This window comes from Dermacentor silvarum, chromosome 3, assembly GCF_013339745.2.
Source record: "Dermacentor silvarum isolate Dsil-2018 chromosome 3, BIME_Dsil_1.4, whole genome shotgun sequence".
NCBI lineage: Eukaryota > Metazoa > Arthropoda > Arachnida > Ixodida > Ixodidae > Dermacentor > Dermacentor silvarum.
Genome location: NC_051156.1, coordinates 145,875,372 through 145,890,823, shown reverse-complemented (window position 1 = coordinate 145,890,823; position 15,452 = coordinate 145,875,372). Strand labels below are relative to the sequence as shown.

The following is a 15,452-nucleotide window of genomic DNA, read 5'->3' as shown; positions in this document are numbered from 1 at the left end:
GCGTGGACAGTGGTCACGGCTGGGGCAGCGTGTACAGCGGTCACGGCTGGGGCAGCGGCGTAGCTGGCGACAACTGGCGCGGACTGGACAACCTTGGTGACAGCTGGGGCAGCGTAGGTAGTGACACGAGTGACAGCTGGGGCGGCAGCGTAGGTCTGGACAAGAGGAGTGGACTGGACAACCTTGGTCACTGCGGGGGCAGCATAGGTGTGGACCAATGGAGCGGACTGGACCACCCTGGTGACAGCTGGGGCGGCAGCGTAGGTGACAGCTGGAGCGGTCTGCACCACCTTGGTGACAGCTGGGGCAGCGGCGTAGGTGGCGACAGCTGGGGCAGCAGCAACGACGTGAGCAGATTGGACAACACTGGTCACGGCTGGGGCGGCAGCGTAGGTGGCAACAGCTGGAGCGGCGTGGACAGCGGTCACGGCTGGGGCAGCGTGAACAGCGGTCACAGCTGGAGCAGCGTGGTAGGTGGAAACAGTGCGGGTGACCGCTGGGGCAGCAACGGCGTAGCTAGCGGCTGGGGCGTATCCGTATCCGTAACCAACACCATAGCCAGTCAGGCCGGAGTAGCCGACTCCATGGGACAGGCCGTAGTGGGAAAGACCAAGGCCACCATAACCGAGACCAGCATAGCCGAGGCTTCCGTAGCCAAGGCCGTAACCGAGGTTGCTGGCGAGGGTGTAACCTCCGGCAACGTGACCAGCAAAGGCACTGGTGGCCAGGGCGAGGACGATGCAGGCACGCAGCTGAGAGAAGAAAAAAACATTTTCGGCATATAAAAAAAGTGCTGCTAACTACACCACAAAAGTGAGAATAAGTGTTGGTCTGGTCGTTGCCTCACGTATTATTGCATTTTTAATTGATGCTTGTTTATTGGACTGGTGGGTTCGTTTGTGACCTGCATTTAAAGAACTCCTTACAAGCAATGCTGTCGGAAGATACTGATTAGTGAGTCTCTACATTTCAACTAAATGGTTGTAACAGCCTTAGCCACTTTCACTTAATCTTGCAAAAAAAAAGCAAGGATAAGAAGGAGACCATTTTTGCATGAGAAATTCTTGAACTGTTAACAGTTTCCCCGCGAGATTGAATAGTTCATCGCTGACATACCATGGTGGTGGCCCTAGTCCGATGGAGGAGAAGAAGCTTCTGATTTGGGTCTGTGAGGAGCAGCCTTTTATACCCGATTGTTGGCTTCGACAAGAAGTGAGAAGCCGGGCTTTTCGAGTGGCGAGGGAATCTGATTTTCATTCTTTAATAATACGCACCAAGACAACACCTCGCATAAAGTAGACGCTCTGCTATTCCTCACGTGCGTTATTCTTTTTTTTTTCGTGCTATAGTACACATGTAAAAGCTACTCTTTTGTTTCTTTTCCACACTGGTGTTGCGCGGGCATGCTAGGATAGATTTAAACAATTCTTTTGGGTAGGTAAGCACCTAATAAGATATTCAGTACAAATTCTACTCTGAATACCATGAACCGCAGCATAGAGGAAAAGTAGGATGCTTTCATGAGCCCAGCATAACTGGAGGCCTCCTAAACTGCGCCTGAACGAAGACGTGCGATGCTTATCTTTTTTATTGTTAGACCTATTTCGACGGGTACGGCGAGAAATTAGTATTGCAGCCATCGCTCAGAGGCAAGTCTAGGGCTTGTTGCGAGGACAAGAAATGGGTGGAGGAACGTTAGCTCTTTTGCTGTTTAGCGAACAGCCATTCAGATTGGGCGAGACGTTCTCTCTATTTTATGCTCAATGTGGCACAGTTGAAGCGTTTCTTTTTGATGAGTTGAATGAAATACAAAGAATAAAAGTGTCATGCGGTATAATCGGGCTGTTGCGAGACATCGCGAATAATGGAATAAAATTTGGAACCATATTTTCTTGCATTAGCAATTATATGGTCACTCCAAGGAGGTTTTAAACCTCCTTGGGTCACTCCAACCGAATTTTCACCTTCTCCGTGGGGCTCCGCCAATCTTTAATTGTATTACGTTACATGCTCGTGCATACCGTATATTCGGGATATATACTGCTATACACTATTCAATCACCAAAGTTGCTCATACCAGATCTCACGTTCTTGATTAAATTATTGCTCAATATATTGAGAATAGCAGCCCACAAACATATGTCATGAAAGATAACATTCACAGCTCATTCATTTTATCCTAAATAGTAAATATTTTGTAAATATTAAAAGTTCAAAACAATATTAGTGCTGAAAGCTGAATTTGATGCAATTCCACTGGTTTGGCTCATTGCAGGATGTGTAGTGGCGCTTGTGCGATCTCAACACAGGTCCTACAGGACGTGATAAAGCTTAAATCCAGAAATTTTGGCGTAACCGCCTATGTCGCGTCCGCGTAAGTCGGACCCGCGTATATTTAGAACGCCGCCCTGGAAGCTCAAGCACATCCCTAAACCCTGGTATGGCAGTCGGTGCATCGTTCCAAGTACTGTGCTTTCTTTAGTGTGGGGATGCTAAATTGCTGACGCATATGCCAACTTAGTCCTGATGTAAATGTAGTACGCCAACAACTTAAATTTACTAGATACCTTGCTTAGTTTTCTCCTTAAGAAGCACCACTTTGTGAAAGCTGAAGAACAAACTTCTTTTACGTCTGTTGACCAGGAGTGGTTACTGGTAAGAATGGCACCTAAATACTTATATTTGCTTACCTCGGTAATTGCGTAACTATTAAAGTTGTAGGTAAAAGCACTCCACTGTTTTTTGCATGTAATCCTTAAAACCACATTGTTATTAACATTTATTTCCATATCTCATTCTCGGTACCACCGTTCAACTGAAAACAGGGAATCCTGCAATGCCTTGTGGCCTTCATCACACATTACTTCTTTGTAAAGAGTACAATCATATGCGAAAAGACTAATCGTTTTTGAAGCGATTTGTGTTTTGAAAAGCCCCAAAACACTCTCCTGTTATGCAGCTGAGGTAACAGGAAGCGTGTCAGAAGCGCACTGTTGAACCGGTTACAACAACAAAAGAATGGTGTTGAAATTGCAAACATAACATGGCAAGAGCTTCGTGACTTGTTCTTGTAAGTATTCTATAACATTACTTGATTTCATTCGACTGTGTATTTGCACCAATCCTTCCAATGTTCTCTCTGTTTCTCTGTGTTTCCTCATTTCATAATTTGTTTAATGTAGCTAAAACTGTTTCCATCAGGTTCCTGTTAATCCTAATGCTTAACAATCTTCTACCAGCATGTATATTTATTCGTGTGTATGTATCCTTTTTCTCCGATCTTATTCATTTCTTATATATTTTTTGTCCTACGCACTGTCCGTTGCTGTAATTCTAACGGGGCTGTCACCCCGTCAAGCTACTAATTGCAGTAGCTTTTTGTGGCTGTTCCTTTCTTTCTTGGAAAGACAATTAAATCAAATCCAATCAAATCAAATCAAATCCTACGAATTGTTTCCTATTCCTTAGATATGTCTCTACCCATTTCACGATATATTGTGGAATACTTATGGATTCAAGCTTAAGAGAAGTTTCCCATGCGACACTTTGTCAAAGGCTTTCCTGAAATCTAGAAATCATACATATATGTGCCCAGCGTGGTTAACAGCAAGGAAAGATATGAATAGTAGTTAATAATTGATTAGTGGTGGATTTACATTGTCTAAATCCAAGCTGAAAAGGACAAGTAAATAATGTAGCTGCAGCGGATAAAGATTAGCACAAGTGAGCGATCACCCGAGCAGATAAATTGCGGCACGCGACTCTGTTGTTTCCTAGTACGCCGAAAATGAGAGTGCCAAGCACCACCTTTTTGAAAAATGAATCATTTGGCGCCTTAGATACCAGTGTGCACGAGAAGCGCACCGCGTACTGCAGTTTCCCTGCTCCGGTCATAGGCCACTTGTGCTAACCCTTTTCCGCTGCAGCTGTACCTTTATTGCCTAAAAACAATCTTATTTCGTCTGCACGTACATGTTCTATCAACTTTGAGCATGCGAACGTATTTCAAACAAGTCTGTAATTGCAAACAGCCAATTTATCACGTTTTTTTTTTTAATGGGTGTTACTCGTGCCGTTTTCCAGTCATTTATCAACCCTTATCATTCATTATCAGAATAGCTTCGGCCATTATAAAAGCTCTTTAGCACCTCATCCGTCCGTGTCGAACCAATGTCAACCGGGATGAGACCAATATAACCCCTCATCCTTCCTTATCATCCTTATAAACTTACTGGCTGCTTATCTGTCGGTGCTGCGCGACGCGAAGCGCATGAGCGCTCAGAAATCGGTGGCATTTCGGTCGGTCACGGAAGGCCCATTACGCATCGGGCATTAGACGAGTTTGGCATTAAATTTTGGCGAAACCGGAATTTTGCTGATGTCTACAAGGGTCTAAGTGAGATCTACATGTGGTCCTAGAGATTGCTGTTATTACACCATCACCAAATTTTTCAACAAAGCCTTCAAAGAAACTATTCTCTTTTGATAATTTCTTTTGTGCCGCCGGCACAACACATTAATATGATTCAGTTATATTCACCGTCTGCAGGCGTGGGTGTTTAGCATGGGCAGTAAATCTTTGCGTAACGTTTCACGTTACACAGAGTACAAGTATTCGGTGGAAATACGACTGTCAGGAAATGAACCGGCAAGTAGACCTCTTGCATGAACCTCCAAAAGCATAAACCTGAAGCAAAAATTGAAGAAACAACTAAATAAGGCAACCATAAGGCACTGAGAAGTGCGACTTGCGTGAGTGACTGAAATATGGGATTCGGTCATAGCCCATCCCACGCTCACTAATTGGCCTAAAAATATTTTCTCGCCACATGGGCTGAAATGTTGAAGACCATATACGAAAGTTGCACAACTTCGATGAAAGCGTTGGATGGAGAGCCTGGCACAATGAATAACTTGCAATACCTAATGCTATTACCGCCTCCATGTTACTGATTACTATAGATCGTATGGCCAAGCCACGATGTGCTAAAGCGAGTTCGTAAAATGTATATATCCAATCGCTGCAAAACATTATTTTAGAAACTTCATAGTGCAACGTTACCGGCAAAAGCAAGGCTACAGAAAAAGGGTATCGCTGTGTCTTCTGGTAATTTTAGTCTAATCAACATCGTTTCATTGGTTGCAAAGACGCCATCCTATTTCGGGATGTCCTCCAAAGCACTCTAACGAAAGACTTTGAAATCAACCCTCATATTGTGCGATACCTGCTGCCGACCCTTGATGATAATGTAGCTTACGACATGCTTTTTTTTTGCATGGGAATGCATAGTTTCTGGAAAGCGCGAATGATGTACCGCAACGCCGAACAGGTTGTACCGAAAACGGTGAGTTTCACCAGATGACTGTGCACCTAAAACGCGCTTATGATGGACTTGATATTCAATCGAACTGGCGCCACATTTTGGTGAGGTGCTTATCCTTACCGCCCTTCTAAAGTGGAACCTGTCTTTCCATCAATTTAACAGTGCTTTTTCTGTGTGCGAATGTCATTGGGCCCGCCATAGTATTACGATGCACAGTTGGTGAATGTTTTATTGGGTTACATGTTAATGTAATAAACATAACGAAATCAAAAAGGTTGGTGTTTGTGCCAGTACGCACGACACCGGCTTCTGAGCATTAGGTCGTAGGTTCCAAGCTCACCACCGCGAGCGTTTTTCGCTTCAAAATTATCCTGTTTTCTTTTCTTCTTTATGGAGCACATCGCGTTGCACGATACGGACGAACAGACAGGCCGACGGACATATTTAGTTGGTGAGTCGCCTAATAATGGTTTCGCATTACAAAGGGTGGAAGCATTTGATGCACATTTAACGCAAGTACATTCGACATGTTATGTTCATCCATAGCCTCCTATGTACTTCATGCCTGCCCATCGGCGCCGAGAACGCAGGGAACCGGTCGTCGCGCATAGTTCCGTCACTCACCACCAGTTGGCGGTGCTACCCCAGAATAGAAATACAGGACAGTCTACGGCGGCGTGCGCTGTAGCATAACTATATATCACGCAATTTTTTTTACCGGTGCCGATTCTATTGTTTTACAACATCTCCGGGCGTTTAACGCCGACACAGAAGCGTACAGGCCGCCGCGCATTGCTTCTTCCAAAAGAAAAGAACGATAAAAGGAAAACCACAGCTCTTATCTGTACTAGTATGAAGCTTCATTTTCCTTCTGCTTATTATTACATATGTTTTCTATGTCAGTGTCGAAAAAAAAATAATGTCGGCTCTAATAACTGCACAACAAAAGCTTTTATTGCCATCATTTGGATTTAAGGTTTGTGGAGCTTTCGTGAAAGGGGCTTCTGTGAAAAACTTTTGCGATTTCGTTCTTGTCTGTTATCTTCAGCGCAAAATTAGTGAATAGAGGGCGGAAGAACTTTGTCACCATGATCTCAAACAGCTTCTCGTGGTGCTCAGGCACTGAACAATTCAATAGTTCACGCTCTCGCAGCACTTGAGCAGCATTCACGGCAGTCTCCCTCAGCGGCTGCGTAAAATTTCTTAGCTTAGCGAGCACTACTTCAACCTACTTGCGCAGAGAGTTCAGCACAACTACGAGTTCGTCTGACCGATACAGTAGACGGCTTCTGTCTTGAAGCCTAATCAGAGAATCTGATGGCGCCGAGGGCTTGGGCTTTGTCAACAAACTGAGGCATTCTTTGCAAGACACCCGTTCAATGACAGCTTAACAGCTCTCGATAGGTATCCGCCAACCATCGCTAGTGCTGCACATTCTGGCGAACGAAACGCTTCCTTGCGCCGGGTAATGTGGTTGAACAGCGCTGCTGTCGCCTCTTCGGGAAATTTCTGGATGGTTCTGGCGTAGTACTTACGCTCAGTTGCCGGCGTAGCGACGAGCATGTGCTATCTTCCGTGTCCATCACGTTGCTGTTTGTCGATGTTGACGCAATGCCTGTCTTCAGAGACTTTTCTGTTCCGAACAAAACTGCCCCTGAGTCTGTCTGATCGTTACTTCCAGCTGACCTCCTCAACCACCCAAAAAAGGATTCATTGGCGTCAGAGGAGAGCTTTCTAGTCAGAACAAATCGAAAGTGCATCTCTCTCAGCAAGTATCTGACGCATTCCACGTTTGACACATTCCAACTTGGAGCCACTTCTATGGAAGTTCTTCATCGCTTGGAATTTCATTAAATGAGATGCTCGGGACCTTTTCTTAATGTACGAGGTGCATCCAGGTCCACAACAATACGCCATACTACTGGGTGTCAACTCGCAAAGCGCCCTATCAAGCCATTTAAAGTAGCACAACTCACTCGTGACCACAATGTCTTCTTTTCGGCCAGAAGGCTCTCATTTACGCTGCTGCTAGACATCCTCAATACGGAACCAACAGTGTCACCACAGCCACAGTCCTTCAATACCCTGCCGCAGCTCACCGCGTCAATCCAAGGCAGAAGGCAAGTTTTTTTTTTTTTTTTCCAGCCGTGGACTGCTGCAGAAAGGTGATCTCCCAGCAAACCAGCGAACCGTCGGCAGGCGAGGCAAATTAATATTGTCTCAATTTGAGACTAATGGAGACGCGCACACGCAATTTTTCCCGCCTTTAACCATGCACGGCGGCTAGCGAACTATTCTGGGGTAGCAGCGCCCCTAGTGGGCGACCTGCGAGGAGGTCAGGAGAGCAGGTTGAACGGCGCTCCCGGAGTGATTGCGCGGGCACAGAAAGTATATAGGAGGCTATGGTTCATCCTAACGACATTCTTATGTCGATACAGTAAAAATGGATGAGGGACCTATAACGTAAAATTATTACAATATCTTTTTATTCAACTCTCTAAACCTCAAATTTACGTAACCACCGACGTAACCATCCGGCAGTGACCCGTAGCGTTGTTTGAACCATCTAATCAAACTCCTGTCCTCGTTTATAGGAGGTCACTGTTGCTTTATTTCAAAGCGAATACCATTGTCTACATTGAAAGTTCTTTTATTCTAATTGGCGGACAAGAGACGAGGCACCGACATTAACGGAGAGGATCTCTTTGGGACCGGCCTAGCGCAGTGAAAGTAGACAAGCCGATGTGGACGCTGGTGCCGGCTTGGAATTGGCCCGCTTTCCCTGGCTTAGCTTGCGGCGGCTGGTCGAAAATCGCAGAGGCGTGCACCGAAAGCTTGAAAACGGCGCTAAACCGAATCGTCAGTGAAGAAGAGTTGGTAGAACGATGTTGTATAAATGCCGAACTGGCTGAACAACGTTATATTGCCACGTAAAATTTTATTATGCGCAAATAAGGCTGTTCTCCACAGCAGGCCCGAGTAGGCTGTGCCAGAGGCATGAATGGGCTGACGCCTCCTATTCGTTGCGGTACGCGGTAGTGTCTTGCTATTCTTGATATAAGCGCGAAGAAGACACGGACGGAGCCAAGAATATGTTACCTTACCAACTCGCCCAACTATCCATTCTTATGCAGTGTCTTGCTAATCGAAAAAAAAAGAAAATGTTCTGTTCGGCATAATGAAGCATCTTTAATGCGGGCACGCCCCTTGGACGCGGTGAGTTATAGCGTTTATCTGACTTCACGTGACATAAAAGTAATAGTGGATGGCTAATGGTAAAAAAAGGCGACAAATCATAAATAATAATTTTTCTTCTGCTTGGTCCAATCGTGAAAAACCAGTGCACCACGTCATATCAGATGGGGAGCTTTCGCGGTTCTTGTGATGTCGCGTGACAGACAAGCGAATCTATGACAGCCCGGAAAACCTTTGACCTATCGTGGAGGGCTGATTCCTGAAATTGATTAGAAACAGTTTGGAATAGGTTTACGTTATAGTGCCGCAGATGCGAAGCTCAGCACAGTCTGTTCTGCCCATGACCTAGTAACAGGACGAATTGTTTAGCATGAAAAAGTTTCTACAAGCATTCATTCAATAGAGAGAGAAGTAAAATTTATTGGAGGCGTAAATTAGTAGGTGAGACCTTGGCAGAGGAGCTAGCGTGGAGGTCATGTGGCTGCGACGTGGTTAGCCCACTCTGCCAGCATGTCTTGGCATTTTGGGTCATCTGTCTTGGTCGCGGGCTCCCAGGCCTCGAGCTAAGGGCTTGGCGAAGAATCGTCCTTGGCGGGGGGTTGGATGGGCACCCCCAAAGTATTTGATCTTGGTCTGCAGTAAGTGCTTTGCAGTGCCTGCAGTTAGGTTTGAACTATTGCTTGGAAATTTCAGCCAACGTTTTGGGGCTTCGCACGGATCGACCTTAGCAGGGCCTGCTCCCTGGAGAAAATCGGGCTCGGGAACGTATACGCTCTGCACGAATCCTTGTTGAATTGGGTGAATTCCTGATAGGTGAGGATGTGTTCAAGAGGGCATCGGGGTCGAGCGATCCCACCTCCCTGTTATCTGCTGCTTGGGCGGCAAGGGGAGCTGCTTCGTTACCCGGGTTGTCGGCATGGTCATTCAGTAAACTTATTCCACCTATGTGATGGCAGAACTGACACGGCGGAATGATAAGGCACTCAAAAGAATATAAACATTCGCGTACAGAGCCTTGATCCAGTCAATAAAACAGTTTGAGTTCACACAAAACGGTATCGTGTCCGCGATTGCAATGCGTCGCTTTCCTAAATGCATTATCTATTATGAATATCATATGCTCAGCATTCATGCTAATAAATACGGTGTAAAAAATTGGAGGACGCTTAAGCTCCGCCTTTAAGATTGGAACGCGATAGCATTCAAAGATCCATGACCGCTTGTCGGGCTTCCTGGCAAATGCAGCTTTCTTTTTCTCCCATGTCGCCTCCGCGCGCGGCTGCCGAGGACGCGAGCGCCACTTGAATGGTGTTCTTGCAAGGGACCAACCGGGCGCGATTCTGTATAAATGGTAGAAATGCTGGAAAAGGGTTTGAGTTTGAGTTTCCGGTTAAGAGATATATGCTTTCTCGCATATTCAAATTACAATCCCATGCTATCACGTCGGTAGGTTGTGGTTATGTCGTACTTTACGATTTGTCTGATGCATCTTACTTGGAGAAATTCCATTCACTAATGCGTCTGCGCCACGCGGAGGGCCTGCATGGTCGGGGTGGTTCGGGATGCTTTTCTTGGTCGCGGACGCCGGCGCCACCACCGACACCGGATTTTCTGCGACATGGGGCCTTTAACGCTATCGCGTTATGACTTGCACATGTGTGCGCTTGGTGATGCTAGCAATGACAAAGCTTGAGTAAGGATGCTTGATAACTTGAGTAATGACGCTGGAGGATGATAATTCCTGGAGGCTTGTTTTATTCAACACAGGCGGTGATGACATGCGTTTGTAACGCCTCTGTTTCGTTATGTGGTTCTGAAATTCTATATATTGGAATAGTCTTGAGTTGACAAGGCAAATGTCTTAGAAGGAAGAGAAACGAGAAGTTTGTACTGTGCACACGGCGTGGTGACTACTATGGAATTAAGATTTGTTGAAAAAATGAAGAAAGGTTGTCAGCAATGCTACTATGTATTGACTGTCTTGTATTATTTTGGTTCGAGCTAAAGCTGATGTAAACCTAATATAAACCGCTGGAGAAAGCACGAAGGAAGAAGCATTTAATGTGCTACGGTTTTCAAGTCAGCATCCTCAATAAATGTTTCCATGACTACACATTTCGCATAGTGAGCTCTGTAAATCTTCGCCTTCTCGCATTGGAAAATATCTGGCGCTCTTTTCATAATGGCAATTATGTTAACACACACTTGGTTACTGGTAATGTTTCCGGGGTAGCCCAGTGCCTATCGCGTTGCGCCGCTGATCTAGAGGCAACTGGTTCTACCTTTGTCGAGCGGACGCATTTTGTTGGGGAAAACTGCAAGAACGCTCATGTGTGCACGCGAAAGAACACCAAGTGGTAAAAATTATTCTGGTCATTCCGCTACGGTGTGCCTCAGAATCAGATCGTTATGATGGCACGTAAAACCCAAGAGTTCAATTTATTTTAATGGTTGTACATGAGCTCTGCCTTTGTGGGTATAGACCCTTTCCATCGACTATTTGCCTCATTACAATCGAGATGGCTCTTCAAGTATGCCTAGCCATTTCTTGCCTCAAGACCCGCCGTAGAGCTTAAGGGGCTATACTAGCGTCATCCGCTTGCCCACTCCACCTGCGTCCACGCGGGTGAGGACCGGGATGGACGCCCGCATGGCGTATCGCGTCGTAAAATTCGGTATGGACGACGCGGTCTGTTGACAGTTGGCAAGCATTCGGCGGAGCAGAGTTGTTAAGGGTTGGCAAGTATATTTAAAAGCAGACAACACTCGCATATGTTTGTAGGTGTGAGTTCAAGTTCCCGCGTCACGACGAAAACGTGATATTCTCTTCTGCAACCGCATGTGCTGCATTGGCGTTATCACTCTTGTTCGAAACACTGCACAGTCGTCTTATCGGCGCCATCTTTTAAAAATGCATTGCATCGCATCATATTGCAACTTGGGACATATTCTCGGACGATAAATTTCAGTGCGCGCTGCATTGGTTGGTTTAGCAAAACCTCTCAAATCATCAGACGCACCGCGTTCTACTCACGCGAAGTTGATCGTATCGCCGAAAGTGATTCGTCCGAGAATCCCCATATATCCACTTCACTCGGCTGTGTTCATCCCATCCCCGTTCGGTTGTGTTTGGCGCGATGGCAAAGTTTCTGTAGTTGTTCTAGTGACAGCTTGCGAGAGCGCGCAACACACGCACAACTGTCGCGGAATGCAGCTGCGTAGGTCGACAAGTCACCCCTCTTTACACTGAGCATGCGTGCGAGGCTTCGAGTACAACTTCCTGATTTGCTTGTATTTGTTTGTTCATGCTTTTTTTACTCGGCCAATTTTAAAACACTTTGATGAACGAAATGCCTTTTCCTTTTTTGTTTACATATATAAAACCCCCAATGACGAAGTGCGGTATGAAACATGCCTTTTAGAAATTTAATGCTTCCTGCCTTGTAAACTTTCCAAAGAAAATAAAACCTTAATTCAACCAGTAAAATAAAATATGCGCTCTGCCGTGAATGAAGTTCTTGCCGCGTGTAAACATGACGTGCATCAGAGAAGTGACAGCAGAGAATGATGCAGCAGAGAAGTGAAGGTTAAGTAGTGTGATCATGACTGGCATAAAAGCAATATGTGTGTAAGATAGTCGCCTTATGCAGATATATGCTCATGAGATGTTTTCAAGGAGAATATTTATATAAAAGCAAATAATTTATATTGCTGATCAGAGAACTTATTTCGAGTGAAATAGTTAAATTCTTTTCTACTGACCTGGGTGGCAAATCTGTGGCCCCTTTACTACTTAGACATACCTAATTCAGCATTTAAGCAAAGTATACGACACATGACCAATGTGCACAAAAATTAGGCCATGCGATGACAAGCATGCTCGCTCTCTGAGCCATGGCAGCAAACAAGCATGATCGACTTGACATTGTTTGATGTTGTCAGCATCATACATGAGTGTTCTATCTCGATTATTTTTTCCTATAAAAAATAACCTCGTACAGGATGCACATGAGCAGAGAACTATTGTAAACTCTACTCAGGTTATTTGAGTGAGGTGGGCATGGGCGGCGTGATGTTTAGGTAGTAACAACCTAGTTAGCTAATGCACACACATATTTTACTAAAAAAACGGCATAGCATAACATAAACCGCTGGCCAGTACGTGTATTTTATCTGAAAGCAAACTAAGATTATCAAGTGACGAAGCGGCGCAGTGAGTTCGGTGACCTCACGTTGTGTGAAACGTTTTATGTAGTTAGTGGTAGTGTTGGTCTTTCTTAAGTAGTAACTGCTTTAACATGCGTATGGCAATGAAATGAAATAAATGCTGACCTGGCTCAAGACAGGGCAACACAAAAAATGACGAACTATTTGTTGCCATTCTTTATTTTCATAACAAACCAACATACAGTTCCTCGGCTTCAGCATTGTGACTAGTGCGCAATGTGTTCTGCGTAAAACCGCAAGATTTGTGTGCTCTATTATCTAGTCACTACTCCAATAGCGAAATAAATGCTACCCTCATGGGCACTGGGACATAGATTATAGAAATTTGTAGTAGAGGCTACAGTGGCTGAGCCTCCGTGCTAAACGTAAAATGTTTTCGCTAGAAAACATGCATAGTGGCAAATTGGGTATGAATTCACAAGTTATTTTCAAATCCGTACATCACATCACAAATAACCTTTCATTAATTATTGCAACGCTGTGTGTGAGGAGTAAAATAAACTGACAAATCAAAGCTGTGGTAATTCAGTATATAGAAAGCAACTTTGCATGTGGCTCAGATAATATAATCCTCCTACATATTTGTCACCTTGTTTCAGCAACTTTCTTTACTACTTGTTCACTGTTACGCGTGATCTATACGGTGCCACCAGGCACAGCTGTATTCCTGCCGGTGTGCTAGAACATCGTGGCTATGCAGAAACAACCCTTTATATCACTCTGAAATGAAGGTGGTGCACATTTGTTGTCAGAATATGCTTGTAAGCAAAACTATCTAGCATTAAAAAGCCTTTGAAATGTAAGGATGGATGCTCTGCTTTGGTTGGTAGTGTGACATTTTACATTTATAGGGCAAGACTATCGATGGATAGGAAGGAGAGAAAACAAATGACCCCCCAGTCACAATGCATGTAGTTTTCTGTGGTTTTCTTTGTGGCTTTAGCTATAAACATTGGAGTAAATATGTAAATTCGAAACTGTTCTAAGTCAGCTTAGACACCACGAAACGCAACATAACACTCCAGTTGTATACAAATCAGCTCTTCGTGCTGCAGCTGAAATAATATATATATATATATATATATATATATATATATATATATATATATATTGTAAGCACATTTCACGTACTTCATCGTTCTCATTTGTATATAGCCATCATCATCCCTGTTTCTCTTCTTCTTCGTGTTTGAGCCTCGGCCGTGCCGGTGGAATAAACGGGTCTGCCAGTGCTGCCTGTCCTGGTCGTCTTCCGTCTTTCAAAGTGGTGGAGGTGCGTCAAGATCCCGACGTCCTCCTGCGTTCCTGCCCTACCTGGAGCTACGTTCCGGTCGCCGCCTGCGCCCGGCCACCCCCACAGCTATGACCACCCCTGCGTCGGCCGCCGGCACTATCGCTACCCCTGACGCTCCTGCTCCTACGACATCGGCTGCACTGACATCGTGCACCATTACCACCCCTCATCGTGATCCACCAGTCTTTGCGGGTCTCCGCGGGGAAGACGTCGACGACTGGCTCGACAACTACAACCGCGTGAGTTCGGCCAATGGGTGGACCGATAGACAGAAGTTGACTACCATCGCGTTCTATCTGACCCACGTTGCGAAGACGTGGTATTTTAACCACGAAACTGACTTCACCGACTGGTCAGCGTTTACTACCAGCTTGCGGCAAATTTTCGCGTCTTCATCTGGCCGTTCAGAAGTCGCCAAACAGAAGCTCGCTGCGCGTGTTCAACTTCCGCAAGAGTCATATACATCGTACATCGAAGATGTCCTGGCTCTACGCCGCCGCGCCAACGTTGGAATGACGGAAGCCGAACGCATTCGCCATATTCTTAAAGGCATTGGTTCCATCGCATTCAACGCCTTAGCTGTCCAAAATCCTACCTCGGTTCAAGATATTACATCGACGTGCCAGCGCTTGGACGAGCTTCAGGCCCTCCGTCTTCACCGTGACAGCGACCTTCCAATGCCACCTCATTCTGATTTACGTGCTCTTATCCGCTCTATTATTCGCGAAGAACTTCAGGAGCAGCAACAGCGGCGATCCACTGTTGTTCCCGCCCCATCGCCAACGTTCGACTTGCGCAACCTTGTGAAGGAGGAGTTGGCAGCCATCACGACACCGACGACGTCGGTTGCCCCAGCAGCGTTCCCGATGCCCACATACGCGGAAGTCGCTGCAATGCCACCTGCTACTGTCCCTTCTGGGCCTCCTGACCTCACCTGCGGCCATTTGACCTCTATGGGCGCCCGAGCACCTGCTGCACCTTCGTATACTCCGTGGCGTCCACCTCGTCCGGTCTGCTTTTACTGCGGTATACGGGGCCACATATCGCGTTACTGCCGTCGCCGCCAGCTGGATGTAAGCCGAGGCTATGCCGATTTCGAGCGAGACGAGAACCGACGACACGACGCTTACTACCCAGGCCCGTCCGCTTTTACGCAGCGTCGTTCTCCATCTCCTCCAGCGTCTCCACGTCTGCCTCAGGGCTCCCGTTCGGCTAGACGACGTTCTCCTTCTCCCTACCGCCGCTCTGCATCACCGCTTCGCCCCATCTCCCGCCTTGCTGACCAACACTCGGAAAACTAAGGATTGCAGTTTTTGGAGGGAAAACTGCGTCCTGTCGAACTTCGGAAATACCTCCTTGTCGCCCGGCCAATATGCTATCTGTAACTCTCGAAGGTGTTCCTGTGCAAGCTC

General features: G+C 46.0%; 1 protein-coding gene across 1 annotated transcript; it reads right to left on the bottom strand.

The window, feature by feature from the left end:
* Positions 1 to 13: 13 nt before the first annotated feature.
* Positions 14 to 11,171, bottom strand: LOC119444860 (cuticle protein 16.5-like). The gene is made up of 3 exons (XM_049664778.1): positions 11,106 to 11,171; positions 93 to 752; positions 14 to 19 (listed from the first exon to the last, which is right to left on the bottom strand). The coding sequence occupies exons 1-3, from the start codon at positions 11,169 to 11,171 to the stop codon at positions 14 to 16; spliced, it is 732 nt and encodes a 243-aa protein (XP_049520735.1).
* Positions 11,172 to 15,452: the final 4,281 nt, after the last annotated feature.

Bases quoted from the DNA above. Each gene is read 5' to 3' on its own strand.
- LOC119444860 (XM_049664778.1), bottom strand. From the start codon at position 11,171: ATGCGGGCGTCCATCCCGGTCCTCACCCGCGTGGACGCAGGTGGAGTG. The intron at 753-11,105 runs GTATAGCCCCTT...TTCTTCTCTCAG, and splicing joins TGGGCAAGCGGATGACGCTA to CTGCGTGCCTGCATCGTCCT.